The sequence below is a fragment of the Pantherophis guttatus genome, chromosome 2 (assembly GCF_059756535.1).
Source record: "Pantherophis guttatus breed Tessera chromosome 2, ASM5975653v1, whole genome shotgun sequence".
Taxonomy (NCBI): Eukaryota; Metazoa; Chordata; class Lepidosauria; order Squamata; family Colubridae; genus Pantherophis; species Pantherophis guttatus.
Window position 1 is genome coordinate 145,655,984 of NC_142064.1, and position 17,202 is coordinate 145,673,185.

The 17,202-nt window shown below is 42.2% G+C and overlaps 1 protein-coding gene across 1 annotated transcript in view; it reads right to left on the bottom strand.

Moving 5' to 3' along the window:
- The window catches only part of KCNH3 (potassium voltage-gated channel subfamily H member 3), an 88,366-nt gene extending 74,456 nt beyond the window's left edge, over positions 1–13,910 (bottom strand). The window contains exon 1 of the mRNA XM_034412545.3: positions 13,748–13,910. Within this exon, the coding sequence (XP_034268436.2) occupies positions 13,748–13,823 (76 nt within the window). The 5' untranslated portion in view covers positions 13,824–13,910. The remainder of the gene's footprint in view (positions 1–13,747) is intronic.
- Positions 13,911–17,202: the final 3,292 nt, after the last annotated feature.

A 17,202-nucleotide genomic window follows, 5' to 3' on the forward strand; every position in this document is an offset into this window, starting at 1 on the left:
TCTCAAGCTCTTCCCGCCACATTCTTTTTTCTAACAATCCGATAGCCCCCAAATAAATGTAGAACACGATTAAGAACTAAAGCTAATCAAAATCGTAAATGCATCAGACTCTAGAATTAAACACACTTTTAATGATTTCAGACTAGCATGGATGAAGTTACTTAATTTGGGTAAGGAAACATCTGCAAGAAAGCAACCAAGCTCAGAGAGCACCAAGGACCCTTCATTTCAACCCTGAGCTACAAATATTCTCCTCTATCAGTTAAAGATTTCTGCTCTCCCCTCCCAAATCACAGTTTAAATACAATTATAGTCAGTGAGCTATCACTTTATCCTTCTGCTGCCATCAGCCAATGCAAAAAATCTCCACATTCGTGCCAGAAGGCCAGCAGACAAGTGAGAGAATGAAAAAGTAGACCTGTCTCCACAACTTGACAATTGCCCTTCCACAACAGACAGCACCCAACCCAGTCCCTTCCCTGCAGAGCAGAGCAATGTCTAACACAACATGGACGTGTGGCTGCTATAAAAGATGAGATGTGTGTTTAGGCCATCTGACCTGTGAAGACAGTTTTTGTGCAACATTCATCCCCGCATTAGATGGTTTACCAAGACTGTCTTCCCCTACCTCTACCTCTAGGTAGAGATGAATAATGCCTCTATAGTTATATTGTAAAAAAAAAATACCACAAATAAGTAGTGATGATTTTGACAACATTTTCCATTTTCAAAGCACTTTGCATGCCTTACTGTTCTTATAATAAACCTCTAAAGGACCTCAGCATTATAATTTCTTCACTATTGTAAAGTAGAAGCTGAGACTTGGAAGAAGTCCCTTTTCTAAGGCCACCTAAGAAAGTCTTAATTTTTTAATCTCTGAGTTAAATCAGCTCAGTCTTTATAGTACATTAAATGGAAGTTGGAATTACACGAATTCTGTAGCTCTGGTGTTACTAGGCAAAACCTACAACCGGAGTTTAGAACTACTTTGCCAATTGTTGAGAGATATGTGTACTTATAAAATTAAGACATTAAGACAAAAATATTCCTTCTTGAGCCTGGAAATCACACAATAAATTCTTCTTTTATATTCAGTAGTTTATTATTGGCAATAAGAGCAGGAGAGAAGAAGCATTTCTTGGCTGCTGCTTCTGATTTGTTCTTAATCTTATGCATTCTTACCTGGAACCAAGCCCCATTAAACACAATGCACCGTGTTTGCAGTGAAAACTTGCACAAAATTGCACTATTGTACCTGTTTCACATTGTAGGTAATGAGGCACAGCCTCTATTTATCTCATTAAGGGAGACATGATAATTTTTTAACTATTAACACCATTACAAAATTGGGCTAATTTATCTAGTGATTATGAAAGAAGGATGAGGTAATATCCACTCACTGCAAAACTGTAAAGGATTTCAAGCGTAAACTAATGAAGGGTCACCCTGGATCTTGGTAAGAATTCAACCTCTGCGATAATGAAAAAAGATATGCAACAGAGCCAGTTTGGTTTAGTGGTTAAGGAATTGGGCTAGAAAACAGGAGATGGTGAGTTCTAGTCCTGCTTTAGGGATGATGTCAGGTGGGTGGCCTTGGCCCAGTCTCTCTCTCTCTCAGTCCAATTTACTCACAAGGTTGCTGTGGGAGAAATAGGAGGAGGAAGGAATATTATGTGTGTTCACTGCTTCAGGTTGCTTAATGCAGGTAGTCCTCAACTTACGAACACAACTGAGCCCAAAATGTACCTTGTTTAGTGAGAATTTGTTAAGGGAATTTTGCCCCATTTTACAACATTTCTTGCCACAGTTGTTAAGTGACTCATGACAGTTGTTAAATTAGTAATATGGTTGTTAAGTGAATCTGGCTTCCCCATTGACTTTGCTTGTGAGAAGGTTGCAAAAAAGCGATCACATGACCCTTGGACTCTACAACCGTCATAAGTATGAACCAGTTGCCCAAGCATCTGAATTGTGATCACGTGATCATGGGGATGCTGCAAAGCAGGGGTGAAATGCTCCCGGTTCGGACCGGATCACCCAATCTGGTAGCGATGGCGGTGGGTGGTTCGGAGAACCGGTAGCAAAAATCCCTGCCCCCCCACTCCCCATGCCCAGCTGAGCCGCGCGATCATCAGAGGCTGTTTTTTTTACTTTTAAAAGCATTTTTTCTACAACTTCTTTGGCCGAAAAAATGCTTTTAAAAGTAAAAAAAAAAAAAAAAAAACTCTGATGATCGTGTGGCTCAGCTGGGATCGTCAGAGGCTTTTCAAAGCATTTTTTTCTGCAACCTCTTAAGGTTGTAAAAAAAATGCTTTTAAAAGTAAAAAAAAAAGTTGGCCACGCCCACCCAGTCACATTACCCCCCCCACCAAGCCACGCCCACAGAACCAATAGTAACAAATTTTAGATTTCACCCCTGCTGCAAAGGTTGAAACTGTGAAAAACTGAAAAATGGTCATAAGATCACTTTTTTCAGTGATCTTTTTAAGTGAACTGTTGTAAATCGAGGATTATCTGTAAAGGCAGGATAAAGATGTAATTAGTAAAATACAATACATAACTCACCAATAATCTAAATATTCTTTATTTTTTACCTCTGATATTTCTGGGGGATTAAAAATAGATCAACAGGGTAAAGGTTTTCTCATTCAAGACTAGAATTTGGGAGGGAAAAATAGAAGGAGAAAGCCCATTTGTTATAAACCACCAGTGAGAGGATGCCAGAGTGCAATGGAAGACTCTATCTCACTGTGCCATTTTAATTGCCCCCAAATATAGGAAGGGTTGCAAGACAGAGAGGGAAATAGATTGGTTCAGTTACTGTTCAAATTACACAGCAGGCCAACTGCAGCAATATTTCTAAGGACTACATGGGAGGGTAATTTATTTATAGACAGATGCAGATGTTGTTCTCTCTTCACCACCTTCCATGCCCGGAGAAATTTGCAAATGTATATCCCTCCAGGTCCTCTCTTCAAATGCCCAGGTTGATTGAAAGATTAAACATGCTACAAAGGCATGACCTGATAATTTGGATACAACAGATTCAGAGGATTATTATTTTAGGAACTACTGACATTCATAGGTCTAAGTGTGCTATTTTGGATGGCAGCATTATTCAAACTCACAGCCAACTGCAGATAGCTTTGCCAGGTTGTTTCTTAAAAGAAATTATGCCTTTTAGCTGAAGCATGCATTGCTGGTATAGCTTGCTACACCCACTGCCACAGAAACGGCACCCCTTTCCTATTTCTGTGTCACATGTGATAGTTAAAGTCACCGTTGCAAATTTGATTCTGGGTGCAATTCAAAGAGTTGGTTATGTCAGGTATGAAAGACCAATTTGACACATGAAGGATCTATTAAGATGATTTGTTGCTATAGCCTGTGCACAGGAATCTTCTCAATTAGTGGTGGGCACCTGCTTAGAGTTAAATTAAGAGTCAACAGCACTCAAGGAGGATTGAGTTATTTGTGGCTACATAAAGACTCTAGGCTGATACCTCTTTTAATCCCAACCCTCGCTTCTGCCATTCTTTATCCCACAGATTGTTACCTATAAACCCTTACATGGCATAGGGCCTGAATAACTGAGAGACCACCTGGCTCCCAAAACATATGCCCAGTCCATTCAATCCAGCAGGATTGATGCACTCTGGGGTTCCTTGGATTAAACAATGTCATCTGTTGGGACTTCAGAAGCGCATTTTATCTGTAGCAGTGCCTGCCCTCTGGAATGAGATTACCCCATCCCAAGATCAGATGTCTCCCCACTCTGCTATGATTTAGAAGAGCCATGTAGAGCCCCTCATTTCATTGCACATGCCATCTTTTATCTTTCTTTTTGATGTTTTATACATGTCATTTCTTTCATTGTTGTGAGTTGCCCAGAATCGTTGAGAATTGGGAAGCATACAAGTTTAATGATATTATCATCCTCATTATCATCCTACAGAGAAGCTCCCAGGGTGTTTAATCTGATGTATCTCCCCGTACCGAATCATCTAGTTACTGGGAATCATGTTCAGTTGGTTTTGTATCTGATTTTTTTCCCCATCTGCCCAAGAGTAGCTTAAAATGAAAAGTACCACTCAGTCAGCAGAAGATGAAATTTGATTAGACCAAGAATAAATCTAGTCTATTTTCCATTTCCCTCACCAGGATGACCCAATCAGCACAGATAATTTTAAGCTTCCTCCATTTATTGACCTATACTATAGCAACTGTTACTCAAAGGAATGGGAACTCTGACCATTTGCTTAGTAGGTATAAATAGTATGCCATATATATTGGCATTATTTTTTAAAAAAACAGTCCACAGTTTTTTTGTAATACTGAGTTGACTGCTCTACATTTATTGTAAGAAGAAGAAAAAACCTTTACTAACCGGTCCAGGGCCTTTTCACTAATAGTTCAATGGATTTAGTTAGCTGGTTTAGAAATCAGGTGACTGTGAATTCTAGTCCTGCCTTAGACATGAAAACTGACTGGGTGACTTTGGGCCAGTCACTGTCTCTCAGCCCAGCCCATCTCACAGGGTTGTTGTTGGGGGAAAATAGGTGGAGGAAGGAGTATTATGTATGTTTGCCGCCTTGAGTTATTTATAAAAATAATAAAGGCAGCATAAAAATCCAAATAAATAAATAAACCCTGGATTTAAGTTCTAGGTAAGTCAAAGTGCTGAAATCAAAGTCAACCAAAACAGAAAGTTAATTTTTTCCACATACTTGTTGCAGGCTTATCTGCTCTGAGAAAGAAGGCCTATCTCTGGTGGCCCCTATTTGCAGCTTATTCCCCACAAATGGAGCGGCCATGGCTTTCCAGGTATTGCTCTACGGCAAGCCTCAAAGGCCTCTTGCCAAAATGGCCACTGGTAAGGATGTATTTTTCCAATTACAGGTCAAGTTACCTTGGGGATTAATAGGGCCACCATCAGGATCTTCTCCTTCATCCCAGTAAACTGGGAATGCAGTTGACTTTGACTTACGACAATTGAGCCAAACATTTCTGTTGCTAAGCGAGAGAGTTCTTAAATGAGTTTTGATCTGTTTTACAATCTTTCTTGCCACAGTTGTTAAGTAAATCACTGCAGTTCTTAAATTAGTAGCACGGTTGTTAAGTGAATCTGATTTCTCCATTTTTCAGCCCTTGGGTACATAGGGAATCTTAGGGGTGCTTATGATCTTGCTGTCATCGAATGTGTATCCAGTCACAAAACACTCATCATCAAGTGGGATGGACTTTCAAAAAAGAGCAGTCTGGTTTCCCTTTTATTGTCTAAAAACGTCTTTGGCACATACATATGCCACCCCAAATAGGATTCATAACAGAAGCCTAGTCAGTTTGCAGCTAGCGAAAGTACAGCGGAAGCCAAATCTGCTTCTCCTAGGTAAAGTTGCAAATGAGAAATCAAATGAATTTGGCACAAGGCTATCTAGTTATTGCCACAAGCTGTACTTTCTCAAAGTAGAGTTGGTTGGGAATAAACCCCAGGCCTCAAACTTAATCTTCCCAAAGACTCCAGCCCTACCAATGCCAAATTAATTTTTTTATCTAACTCAGCAAGTTTCCTCTTCTAAATCCTGTCTTCTTCGGATTAAATCCTCCAAACTCCTTTTTAACTCTGCTGAAATGTCACAGGCTGAACCAGGAATTACCTGCATGCAAATGATGTCTCACATAAACACACACATATATCAGGGGTTCCCAACCTTTTCTATACCCCGTACCCCTAGAACGCTTCTGATATATTTTCGCACCCCTTACAAAAGTAAATAATTCTATGCATAAAGGTAAAGGTAAAGGTTCCCCTCGCACATATATGATAGTCGTTCCCAACTCTAGGGGGCGGTGCTCATCTCCGTTTCAAAGCCGAAGAGACGTCCGAAGACGTCTCTGTGGTCATGTGGCCAGCATGACTAGACGCCAAAGGCTTTAATGGAACGCTGTTACCTTCCCACCAAAGGTGGTTCCTATTTTTCTACTTGCATTTTTTACATGCTTTCGAACTGCTAGGTTGGCAGAAGCTGGGACAAGTAACGTGAGCTCACCCCGTTATGCGGCACTAGGGATTCGAACTGCTGAACTGCCGACCTTTCAATCGACAAGCTCAGCGTCTTAGCCACTGAGCCACTGTGTCCCCAATTATATGCATTTAATTATGCACATATACTATAATTTTGAACCTTCTAAACCCAGGTTTTCATACACCCGGTTGGGAACCCCTGACATTCATTGTCAGGAGAAAATATTTCCAAATATGTCTGTTTATGAAGCCAATGTTGTAGTTTCTGGTTAGCTCCTTGCTCCTTGCAACATGATGGCTATGGAAAATACATGCACATTAGTTCCTGCTTATACTATATTTTAAGAAATTCAAACCAGCATCGCTTAGTGACCAACACTAAGCAGTCAAAATGGAATACAGGTCATCCTCAACTTACAACAGTTCATTTAGAAAGTTAGAATGGCACTGAAAAAAGTGACTTATGACCATTTTTCACACTTACAACCGTTGCAGCATCCCTATGGTCATTCAGATTTACATTCGGATGCTTGACAACCGGTTTATATTTATGACAATTGTAGTGTCCTGAGGTCATGTGATCCTTTTTTGCAACTTTCTGACAAGCCAAGTCAAAGGGGAAGCTAGATTCACTTAATAACCATGTTACTAATTTAACAACGGCAGCGATTCACTGAACAACTGTGGCAGCAAAAGTCATAAAACGGGGCAAAACTCACTTCACAAATTTCTCACTTAGCAGCATAAATTTTGGACTCGATTATGGTCATAAGCTGAGGACTACCTGTATAAAGCAACTAAATTCTATTTGTCCAACAAGTCTATTCTCCTCAAAGGACCAGACATATCCTGCAGGAAAGAGAAAGAAGCTAAGAAAGGGTGAAAAAAGGAGATCCTGTAAGAATTTGATTATTTGAACAAATACTTTTCAAAAACTGAGACTCAGCCCAGAGTTTCCTTTCCCCACATAGATAGCTGGTTGCAGAAAACAATACATCAGTGCTGAACATCTTTGCAGCCATCATGTTGCCAGGGCCTAACTAGAAACTACATTTGCTTCATAAACAGACATATTTGGGGATATTTCTTCCTAATCTGTGTTATACTGACAATAATGGTTGGACCTTTCTTCTTTGGTTAATTCTTCTCTACATTGATTATCATTATTACATCTGATGTGTTTCCAGGATGATCTTGCCCTGGGCAAAAGACATTTGTATAGAGATTGTCATCAGTTGAGTTTGGATCAGCCTTCCTCAACATTTTGGACTACATCTCCCAGCTTTAATAGTTAAGATGCTTTTTGTTGTTGTGGTTAGTTGCGAAGTTGTGTCCAACCCATCGTGACCCCACGGACAACTTTCCTCCAGGCCTTCCTGTCCTCTACCATCCCCCGGAGTCCATTTAAGATCATGCCGACTGCTTCAGTGACTCCATCCAGCCACCTCTTTCTCTGCCGTCCCCTTCTTCTTTTGCCCTCAATCGTTCTAGGATGCTTTATGACTCAACAATTCTAGAAGTCCCCAGTCTGGGAATGATTGACTGAGAATGCATGGGGTTATGCAAAACGGTTTCTCTAACCAACCATTGTTAGAGTCTTCATTTCCAGTATCCTCCTTTGCTTCTAAAGGTGGACAGAGGGAAGTTGGAATGGTGGGACGAATATCAAGCACTACAAAGCCTGACTCCAGACTTTCTGCTCAGCTGTCATGTGTTTGGGTTGGGTTGGATTTATTAAATAACCAGAGCCATTGTGGTACACTCATTAAGAACGTGTACAGTGCAGTGGTGGGATTCAAAATTTTTTTACTACTGGTTCTGTGGGCGTGGCTTGGTGGGCGTGGTGTGGTTTGGTGGGCATGGCTTGGTGGGCGTGGCAGGGGAAGGATACTGCAAAATCTCCATTCCCACCCCACTCCAAGGGAAGGATACTGTAAAATCTCCATTCCCGCCCCACTCCAAGGGAAGGATACTGCAAAATCTCCATTCCCACGCCACTCCAAGGGAAGGATACTGCAAAATCTCCATTCCCACCCCACTCCAAGGGAAGGATACTGTAAAATCTCCATTCCCACCCCACTCCAAGGGAAGGATACTGCAAAATCTCCATTTCCACCCCACTCCAGGGGAAGGATACTGTAAAATCTCCATTCCCTCCCCACCCTACTAACCTGCTTTGCAGCTTGTTCTCCTGTGAAGGGCAACAAAAGAAGACCCAGCTGATCAGCTGGGACTTGATCAGCTGGGACTCAGGAGGCAGCCAATAGATCGGGGGCAGGGCCAGTCAGAGGTGGTATTTGCCGGTTCTGCAAACTACTCAAAATTTCCATTACCAGTTCGCCAGAACCAGTCAGAACTGGCTGAATACCACCTCTGGAACAATCACGACTTAGTATGACATGTGTACCATACATTATACATAAGGAAAATCAGAGATTTATGAAGAAGTGAAAAATGGGTCCCCTGGGGGAAAAGGGACACAAGGCCCCCTGTGGAAAAGAGAGTCACTGCTCTGGTGGCACAGGGAATAAGACATGAGAGTTTTTTCAGAACTGAAAGATTAAACTTGTTTAGCAATGAGGAAAGCGTTCTTAAGGTGGTATTCACTTCAGAGAGAAACTTGCTTCCCCGCCATCAAACTATACTTGTATACAGTACTTTACATTAGTCATTTATTGCATTGGTTTGCTTCCATTCATATCAACAAGCCCTGAGAAGCAGCAATCCAAGGCAGCTCGTACTGGAGAACAAAACCCCCCATGGTACACCCTTCTAATAATTTTTTTCATCTATCAGAAATTTAGGGAGTTTTAAAAAACCCTAATAAAGAGCCATTAATGGTAAAGGAACCTAAATGACCCCCATCCTAAATCTGGAATAGGAATTCTTTGCTTGTTGATTTTTGTCCTCTTTTCCAGGTATAGAAATTCCTTGGAAGGGAAGCACTTACAAATATTATTCTTTTATAAAGGGTCTCTAGAGAGCCAGTTTGATGCAGTGGTTAAGCTACCTGGCTAAAAACCAGGAAACCGAAAGTGTCACTAATAAGAAAAGTTTGGCTAAACTTGTTAGGGCCTTTGGGTGTCACATTTTGAAAATGTCTCAACAAATGAGAGTCATTAAAAGAAAGGGCATGATCCATTTTAATGAACCTGGCTAATTATCATGTAGATTTCAATCTCTGGAACATTCATTTATTTTAAATCTTTCTGTCCTCACACCACATCAGATTTCAGAGTATATGTAAATGCGTTCATCTTTCATTCTCTTTTTCAGATAAAGATATTGCCTTCAAATAGATGTTTCCTTACAAGAGTGGCTGAGCTTCTCTTGGTTCCCTGGCAAGCCTGGCTTTGATTCCAATTAGTCAGTTTCCTCGTTTTCTTATTATTAAGTAGGAATAAGGGCTGGAGATATTATGTAACTCATATGGAACCTCAGAGTCCTATAGAGCCATGGTGGCACAGTGGTTAGAATGCAGTATTGCAGGCTAAAGCTGTGGAATGCCAGAGTTCGATTTTCACCGGCTTCAAGGTTGAATCAGCCTTCCATCCTTTCAAGGTCGGTAAAATGAGGACCCAGATTGTTGGGGACAATATGCCGACTCTGTAGACTGCTTAGAGAAGGCTGTAAAGCATTGTGAAGCGGTATATACCCTGTTTCCACCAAAATAAGACAACCCCTGATAATAAGCCCAATCGGGCTTTTGAGCACATGGCAATAAGGCCAAGCACTTATTTCAGGGTTAAAAAAAAAAAAAAAGACAGGGTCTTATTTTCAGGGAAACACGGTAAGTCTAAGTGGTATTGCTATACCTATCATTTCCAAAAAGCATACCAGGCTGGCTTGATAACAATGGATATTATAGCCTGACACAAAAATTTCTGGAAACTCCTCAGAAATATAATAAATATACATTTATTTTTATAAGCATCCTCTGTGAGTAGCAGATATGTCACTAATTTTGGGCACAATTTACCAGGATAGCTGTCACCATTCTGGCACTTTCTATGTGTATTGGCTTTTCAGTTCCCAGAATTCCAACCTTCCAGCAAAGATGGCTCTAGGAAGCTCCACTGCATACATTTTATGGGAATGAACAATATTTATCCAAACAGGCCTATGCTGGAAACTGCTTTTCCTACTGAAGAAAATATAGTGAGAACCATCATCTCTTCCCCTCCTGGTTATTCCAAGTCCACTCTGTTCCAGATTCACTAACCTGAAAAAGAATGTTCTGTCACTCAAAAATTTACACACACACATCACCCTCAGTAAAGTAAAACTAATTCTGCCAGATCAACTGTTCCATCTGTATTAAGCAAACTTGATTATTGGAGATTCCTAGTTACCTAAATCCACCTCCTCTGGATTATGCAAGAAGGATTCAACCAACAAGCAAGCTGATACACTTAACTCTTCGGAAGGCTATCCTTGGGGGGATGACACTGAACTCAGATTACAATTCAAGCAACTAAATAAACCAGAGGTGCTTGATCGCAAGACAATATCCTTGAGGCACCTAAGGCACAATAAACCCGGAGGCTCTAAATTCTGAAAGGATGGAAACCTTGGCTCATTTTATTTCTAAATTATTTATTAAATTTAGATGCTGTCCCTCTCACCTATAAGGCAATTCTACACTCAACAGACTCCCTACCACCACCCACTGCATTCAACCAAAAAAAACCTCAACCCACACAAACTTCTGCATAAGATGAGGCAAGAAGACCAGGAAGGAGAAGGAAATCCCCTCTTTCCTTCTTCCAGAGTCTAGCAGACATCTTCCCCTCTAATCAGAACAGCCCCTCTTCTTAGATTTGTAAAGCCCCTAGCTTTACTGAAAGGGGTTATTTTCAGGCTTTTGGAGCAGATCCTTTTGAACATTTGAGCTCTGAAGAGAATTCAGATCAAATAAAAACACACCAAAGATTCCAAAGGCATTGCAACTTGCTCCAAGTTTTTCCCCCCCAGTCTTTCTCTCATTTGGATGGCACAGGGGGAAAAAAACCTTGTATCTTCTGTAGGAAAGCTAGGCAGAGACAACGTCTGGGAGTGGGGGGATGGGGTGGCGTGGGGTGGCATACAGCTCCTGTGTGATCAGGAAAGCTTCCCCCCCCCCAATGTTGACTGCCCCCTTGCTTCTACAGCTTAGATAAAAGTAGAAGCATGACAAGCAGATGTTGAAGATAAAAACAGAGATGAAATCCAAATGCATATAAACCAACAAGAAACATGTTTGCTGATTAGACTATCTATAGCAGCACCTTACACATTATGCAATTCCTACTCAGAAAGTATTTTCGTGTGGCAAATACCATGCAGCCTAGATGAAGAGGGAGGCATGGGAGAATCAGACAGATTTTTCTTAACTAAATAGCCTTAGGACATGATGCTGATGTACAAGTTGCAGGGTGAATTACTGGAGACCAAATTCCACAGACAGCAAGTGACCTGTGGTTTCTTAGCTACAACAGATGATAACTATGACGAAGACTGTGTCATAATTTTGTAATAGGTTTCAATGTTAAATGCATTCAGTGCTTCAGTCTCCAATGACCGACATGAACCATAGACTTGTCATTGGATACTAATTCGAAGTCTCAGTTGTTTCCCTCTCTTTTTAAAGCCAATGATTTGATTTTTTGAAAAGTTTCCTTTAAAGATTGTGCGACTAAAGTATCTTTGGTTCTCTTTCCTCATGACAGGATGACTCATCTTGGCATGTAGAGCAGGAGGGAAAGACCATGATGAAATCTCTCTCTCCTACTTTCCAATTACTCCCCAAATTAACAATTAAAAAAAGATAAGGAGCATTATAATCCTTGTTTCCCATATATACATAGCACCTCTGTCTTCCAGAAAGTGCCTCCGTTCTTCCATAAGCATCAGACAGCAGTTGATTCCTTCATTTTCAGCACAATTACTTGAAAGTAACTAGTAACGACCTAGAAACCAGGAGCTCTGAGTTCTAGATCTGCCTTAGGCATGAAAACTGGCAAAGTAATTTTGGGCCAGTCCCTCTCTCTCAGCTCAATCTACTTCACAGGGTTATTGTGGTGGGGAAAATAGGAGAGGGAAGGAATATTAGGTCTGTTTGGTGCCTTGAGTTACTTATCAAGTAATAAAGGCATGATAAAAATCAAATACATTTGTGCAGATTATTTGGAGAATCAAGGAGAAGGCTTAAGTGGGTAGAGTTTGATTGGAGAGAACTAGGTTCAGGATCAACTTGTGAGTTAGGATTAATTATCTGTCACCCACCTCTATTATTTGAAGAAAGAAAGAAAGAATGGTACCTAGCTGCCATTCTAAGTAACTTGAGCTACAAATATGATCAATTTTATAAGGGTTACAAAATCATTCTTCATAAAGCAAATCACATGGCAGGAACATGGTTGAAAGTATTGTCCTTCCACACCCAATGCCCAACTTCCCATTTCACACATTTTACATGTAATATCTAATCTTTTAGGTACCTGTATTTGCTGGCACTCAGTTCTCATGTTTATATGTTGCTGATGTACCTCCATGATATCAGAGCTCCGTACTATATATTCTATTACCCACACATTTTATTCTCTAATAGGAAGCCAACTTGAAGCTTGAGACCTTGAAGGAACCAAGGTATTTGTATTTGGAAAGAACTTATTTTGTTTACACAAAGTTAAAAATGATGCATTGGGTCAATTTTCACCTTCAAGGATGTCCAGCACAGGTTCAAAGATACTTCTGTATTAATGACTGGGTATGAATCTATTTGATATGGCAACCCTTGGATGGCCAGATGCAAGGCTGAGGTCTGCTGTAATCCTCGACATGCCAGGTGGGACTTTCAATAACCTGACAAGATCCACCTGACAAAATTCCCCATGGATACATGCTGGAGGAGTTATTCCTGGCAACCTTAATGGCAAAGGATCAAAAGTTCAACCACATCAAACTCTCAAGGCTTCAAGAACCCTTTGCACTTTAGGAGATCATTAGAACAGATTCACCAGATCATCAGAGAACCCTGCAGGACCTCTATGTGTGTTGCACGTACATCCTGTTCTGGAGAGCCACCACCTCTCACAACTCTCCATCACGCCTCCATTGCACGTGCACAACATGCCATGGGCAGTAGGTCAACAGACAGATGTCCCACTAAGTTCACTCCTCAAGAGGGACAGAGCCCGCCCGGCCTTTCTTGGAAAGTCCAACTTCATCAGTTCAGGATTGTGGTAACAAAGGTGAAGGAGGATGGGGCTGAGAGAAAGGAAGGGAAGAAGGAGCCTTGGTGGCGCAGCAGACTAAAGCACTGTTAAGTAACACCAGCTGCTTGCAATTACTGCAAGTTCAAATCTCACCAGGCTCCAGGTTGACTCAGCCTTCCATCCTTTCGAGGTAGGTAAAATGAGGACCCAGTTTGTGGGGGCAATAAGCTGACTCTGTATAAAAAAGAACACTGCTTGGGGGGGCCAAAAGCCCTACTAAGCAGCTATATACAAAAGTATGAGGGCTATTGCTTAACGCATTGTAAGCCGCCCTGAGTCTCTGGAAAAGGACGGCATATAAATCGAACCAAATAAATAAATAAATAATTTTTTTACAGGAGAAAAGACAGGGAGAAACACCTGGAAGTGTGAGCCCTCGAGTTTCCTTATGGAAGATCAGACAACAAGGGGGAGAGGAGGAGGAGGAGGAGTGTTAAAAAAAAAAAAGAGTGGGAAGCCAACTCACGCGTGCCATCAAAGCGGGTTGCTATGGTATCCAGGAAGGTGTTTTGGGGAGCCAGGAGGCCCCTCATTACCGGCATTTTAAGACTTGCTCAAGGACATCGACATCGTCCAGTTGGAGGGGAAAAAAACACCAGAGGTATCGGAGAAGGGCGCCGAGGCCAGGCCCTTCGCTTCCTCTCCAGGAGTCAGGCCAGGGGGAAGCCAGAGGGGAGCCTTGGGGGAGGGATTCGTGCCGAGGCTCCAGGGGGCCACCGCCGCCCAGACGGGAGGCGACCGCAGCCGCGACGGCAGAGACCTCGAGGTCAGGCAGAGGCCAGGGGCGCCCTCGAAGAGCTCCGACTGCAGCGAAGGCGAGCGGCCACCACTTCCTCGGTGCGCGGCGGCAGAGCAAGTCCCGGCTCAGGCTGGCCCGAAGTCCGACGTGACTCGCTCAGCCTTGCCAACGGCCGGCCGAAAGCCGAGAGGAGGACGCCCGGGCGGCTGCCGCCTCTGGATCCTAACGGGAAAGACCCCGCCGCCGCCTCCCGCTCAGGCAGGCTCCCCATTCCCCTGGCCGGCCAGGGGCAGAGCCGCTTCCTTCTCCAGAGCGGCGTCCGGGCTGGAAGCCCCAAGTCTTTGCGGCAGCGTCGCTCGATGCCTCGATCTGCTCTGGCTGCCTTCGCATATCCGACGGCGAGTCCCGCTAGCCAGCCTCGAGCGCCCGGGGCGGCATTGCAGGCGCAGCCTTTTGCAGAGCGGAAGAGCCGAGCCGCGCTCCTTCTCTAGCTCTTCTTGCAAGCGGCCGCCGAGCCCGAAGTTGCTCGACTTGGCGGCGAGCGGCTCCTTTCCCCGCCTGTTGTATTGGGAGCTGCCGCGCTCGCCTCCGGAGCAGCCGTCCGCAGTTTCAGCCGCCCCGAGGAGCAGCAGCAGCAGCAGCAGCAGCAGCACCCAGCATCCTCAACTTGAAAGTTACCATAGTTACTGAAGACACACCCGGCGGCTCTTCCTTAAAGAAACAAGCCGCCTACCGCGTCGAGGGGGATAACTGGCTGGGTGTGGTTTGAGTGGCTGGGCCTCCTCGGTGGGGCAAAAGTTTTCCGAGATCCAATTGGGGGCCCTGCAGGTACAAAAATATGCTATTTAGTATCCTGTCTTTGGTGTAAGCCGCCCAGAGTCCTCCGAGAGTGGGCGGCATAGAAATATGAAAAATAATTAATTAATCTATCTATCTATCTATCTATCTATCTATCTATCTATCTCCCATTTCAAGATAGTTTTACCAAGACGATTGACCTACTGAATATATGCAGAGTAAGGAAGTTTTTTCCATCAGTGGGGTGCTACCTGTTCTAACGTATGTCAGTGAAACACGGACGCTAACCTCACAATCAAGACCTCGGAGGTGCTTTTTCAAAGAGGCAACTGGACTTTCTGTTTTTTTTTTCTTTTGAAGACGTTTCGCTTCTCATCCAAGAAGCTTCTTCGGCTCTGACTTGGATGGTGGGGATTGACCATCCAATCATCCATTCCCCACCATCCAGTCAGTGCTGAAGAAGCTTCTTGGATGAGAAGCGAAACGTCTTCAAAAGAAAAAAACCAGAAAGTCCAGTTGCCTCTTTGAAAAAGCACCTTTGGGGCAGCCGTGACAACCTGGATGACTGAGAATCTCCATAGTCCCTCACAATCGATACAGAAGCTATGAGCCATGGAAAGATACATGCTCGGCATCACAAGACAAGATAGAAAGACCCCCCACATGGATTAGAGAACAAACGAAAATATACGATGCCATGAAAAAAGTAAAAGAATGGAAATGGAAATGGGCTTGTCACATAAGAAGAAGAAGTGATGGCAGGTGGATTAAGGCAGTCATAGAATGGATTGCACTTGATAAAAAGCCTCCACAAAAGAGACCTAAAACAAGATGGAGTGATGGCATCAGCAAGTATTGGTAAAGGAAAGCTCAAGACCATATTGGTTGGAAACATGCAAAAGAGACCTTCATCCTGCTGTGGATAAACAATACCTAGAATGACGATGAAGGAAGATTACCAGAAACTCTTTGTAGGCCAACTTTTTCAGACACTGGAGACTGCAATCTGAGTTTTTGTGATGGTTGTGGCTAATGAGAGCTGAAGCACCAATTTACCTACTCCAGAGATGGGATATTACTCTAACCCGGGTTAGGAAAACTTTTTATTATTATTATTATTATTTTATTTTTAAAAAAGTTTTTTATTTTAAACACATTAAAACAAACACAAAACAAACAACACATATATACATATCATTTTTCCGTTGTTAACAGCTCATTTAAGGTGATCCTTTCTTATTATGTACATATATTCTAACTTTATCTTAATCTACTTGAATACTCTAATTTCCTTTATGTCGACTTCTCTTTACTTTGATCTTCATCACATTCAAGCAATATTATCGCAAAAATAAACAATAAAGTATTATTTCAGTTCCCCCTTTTTTCCTTTATTCCTTTTTTTTTCATTTTTCATTTTCATCAGGTTAGGAAAACTTTAATTGGTTCACCTTGATTTGGTTCAAACGTTGCCTGACCTGAGCTCCTTTAAAAAGGGGTAGGAATAAGCCAAACTGGCCTCCCAAATAATGCCAAGCAAGTAAAAATGAGTAAACTCATGTCAAACTGAACAAACCCAGCATAACTTTATGTATATGAATCAGATCAATGTCTCTGTACAGAATATACCAGAGATACTGTGTTTGGAGTGCCAGATCACCAAAATAGATTGGTTTTGATGGAGTTTATTGACAAACCTAAAGGCTTAAATTGGGTGTAATGGTTTTAAGATAGCCATATAATACCCTGAGCCTTTTATAACAAATGGATACAGAGCAATTAATTGAAACATTACCCATCACTTGTGTTCCTGCCAGGAAATGCATCATCACTTAGTAAACCGAAATGTGACAAACTTCTGTTAAGCAAAAGGCCAAAGAAGGTGGCATGTTTGTCAGCCTCTCTAACCCTGGAAGACATTTTCAAGCCCCTTCTGCCCTCTTTCTAGCCACAGCTATTCATATTTAGTAGGCACGGAGAACAGAATCAACTCAATTACACCTAACCCTAATCTTCCTTAAAAGCAAATAATTTTCCCCCCATTTCAATATGGTACTGGGGATGGATGATACACAGGAGGCAGACTGGAGATTTGTTAAGTTTAAAAAATGGGGAACGTTCGCTCCTTATTCTTTGTTCCTGAATGTGATGTTTAATTTGTTGCTAGTGAATATATTCAGTTTGCAATCTTGAGACTGACTGTAAACGACAGATCTCATGGCTAAAATTGCTGGCCTAATTTTTGGACTTTTCTGCTTTGTGCACTTTTCCTGATAAAGAGTTTGCAGCAGGCTTCAAGAGTTTGCAGGGGTCCCAGAGGTCTGGTGAGATCTTGAGGTGGCTTCTTTGTCATTCTAATCTCTTATGTAACTTGTGCTTTTTAA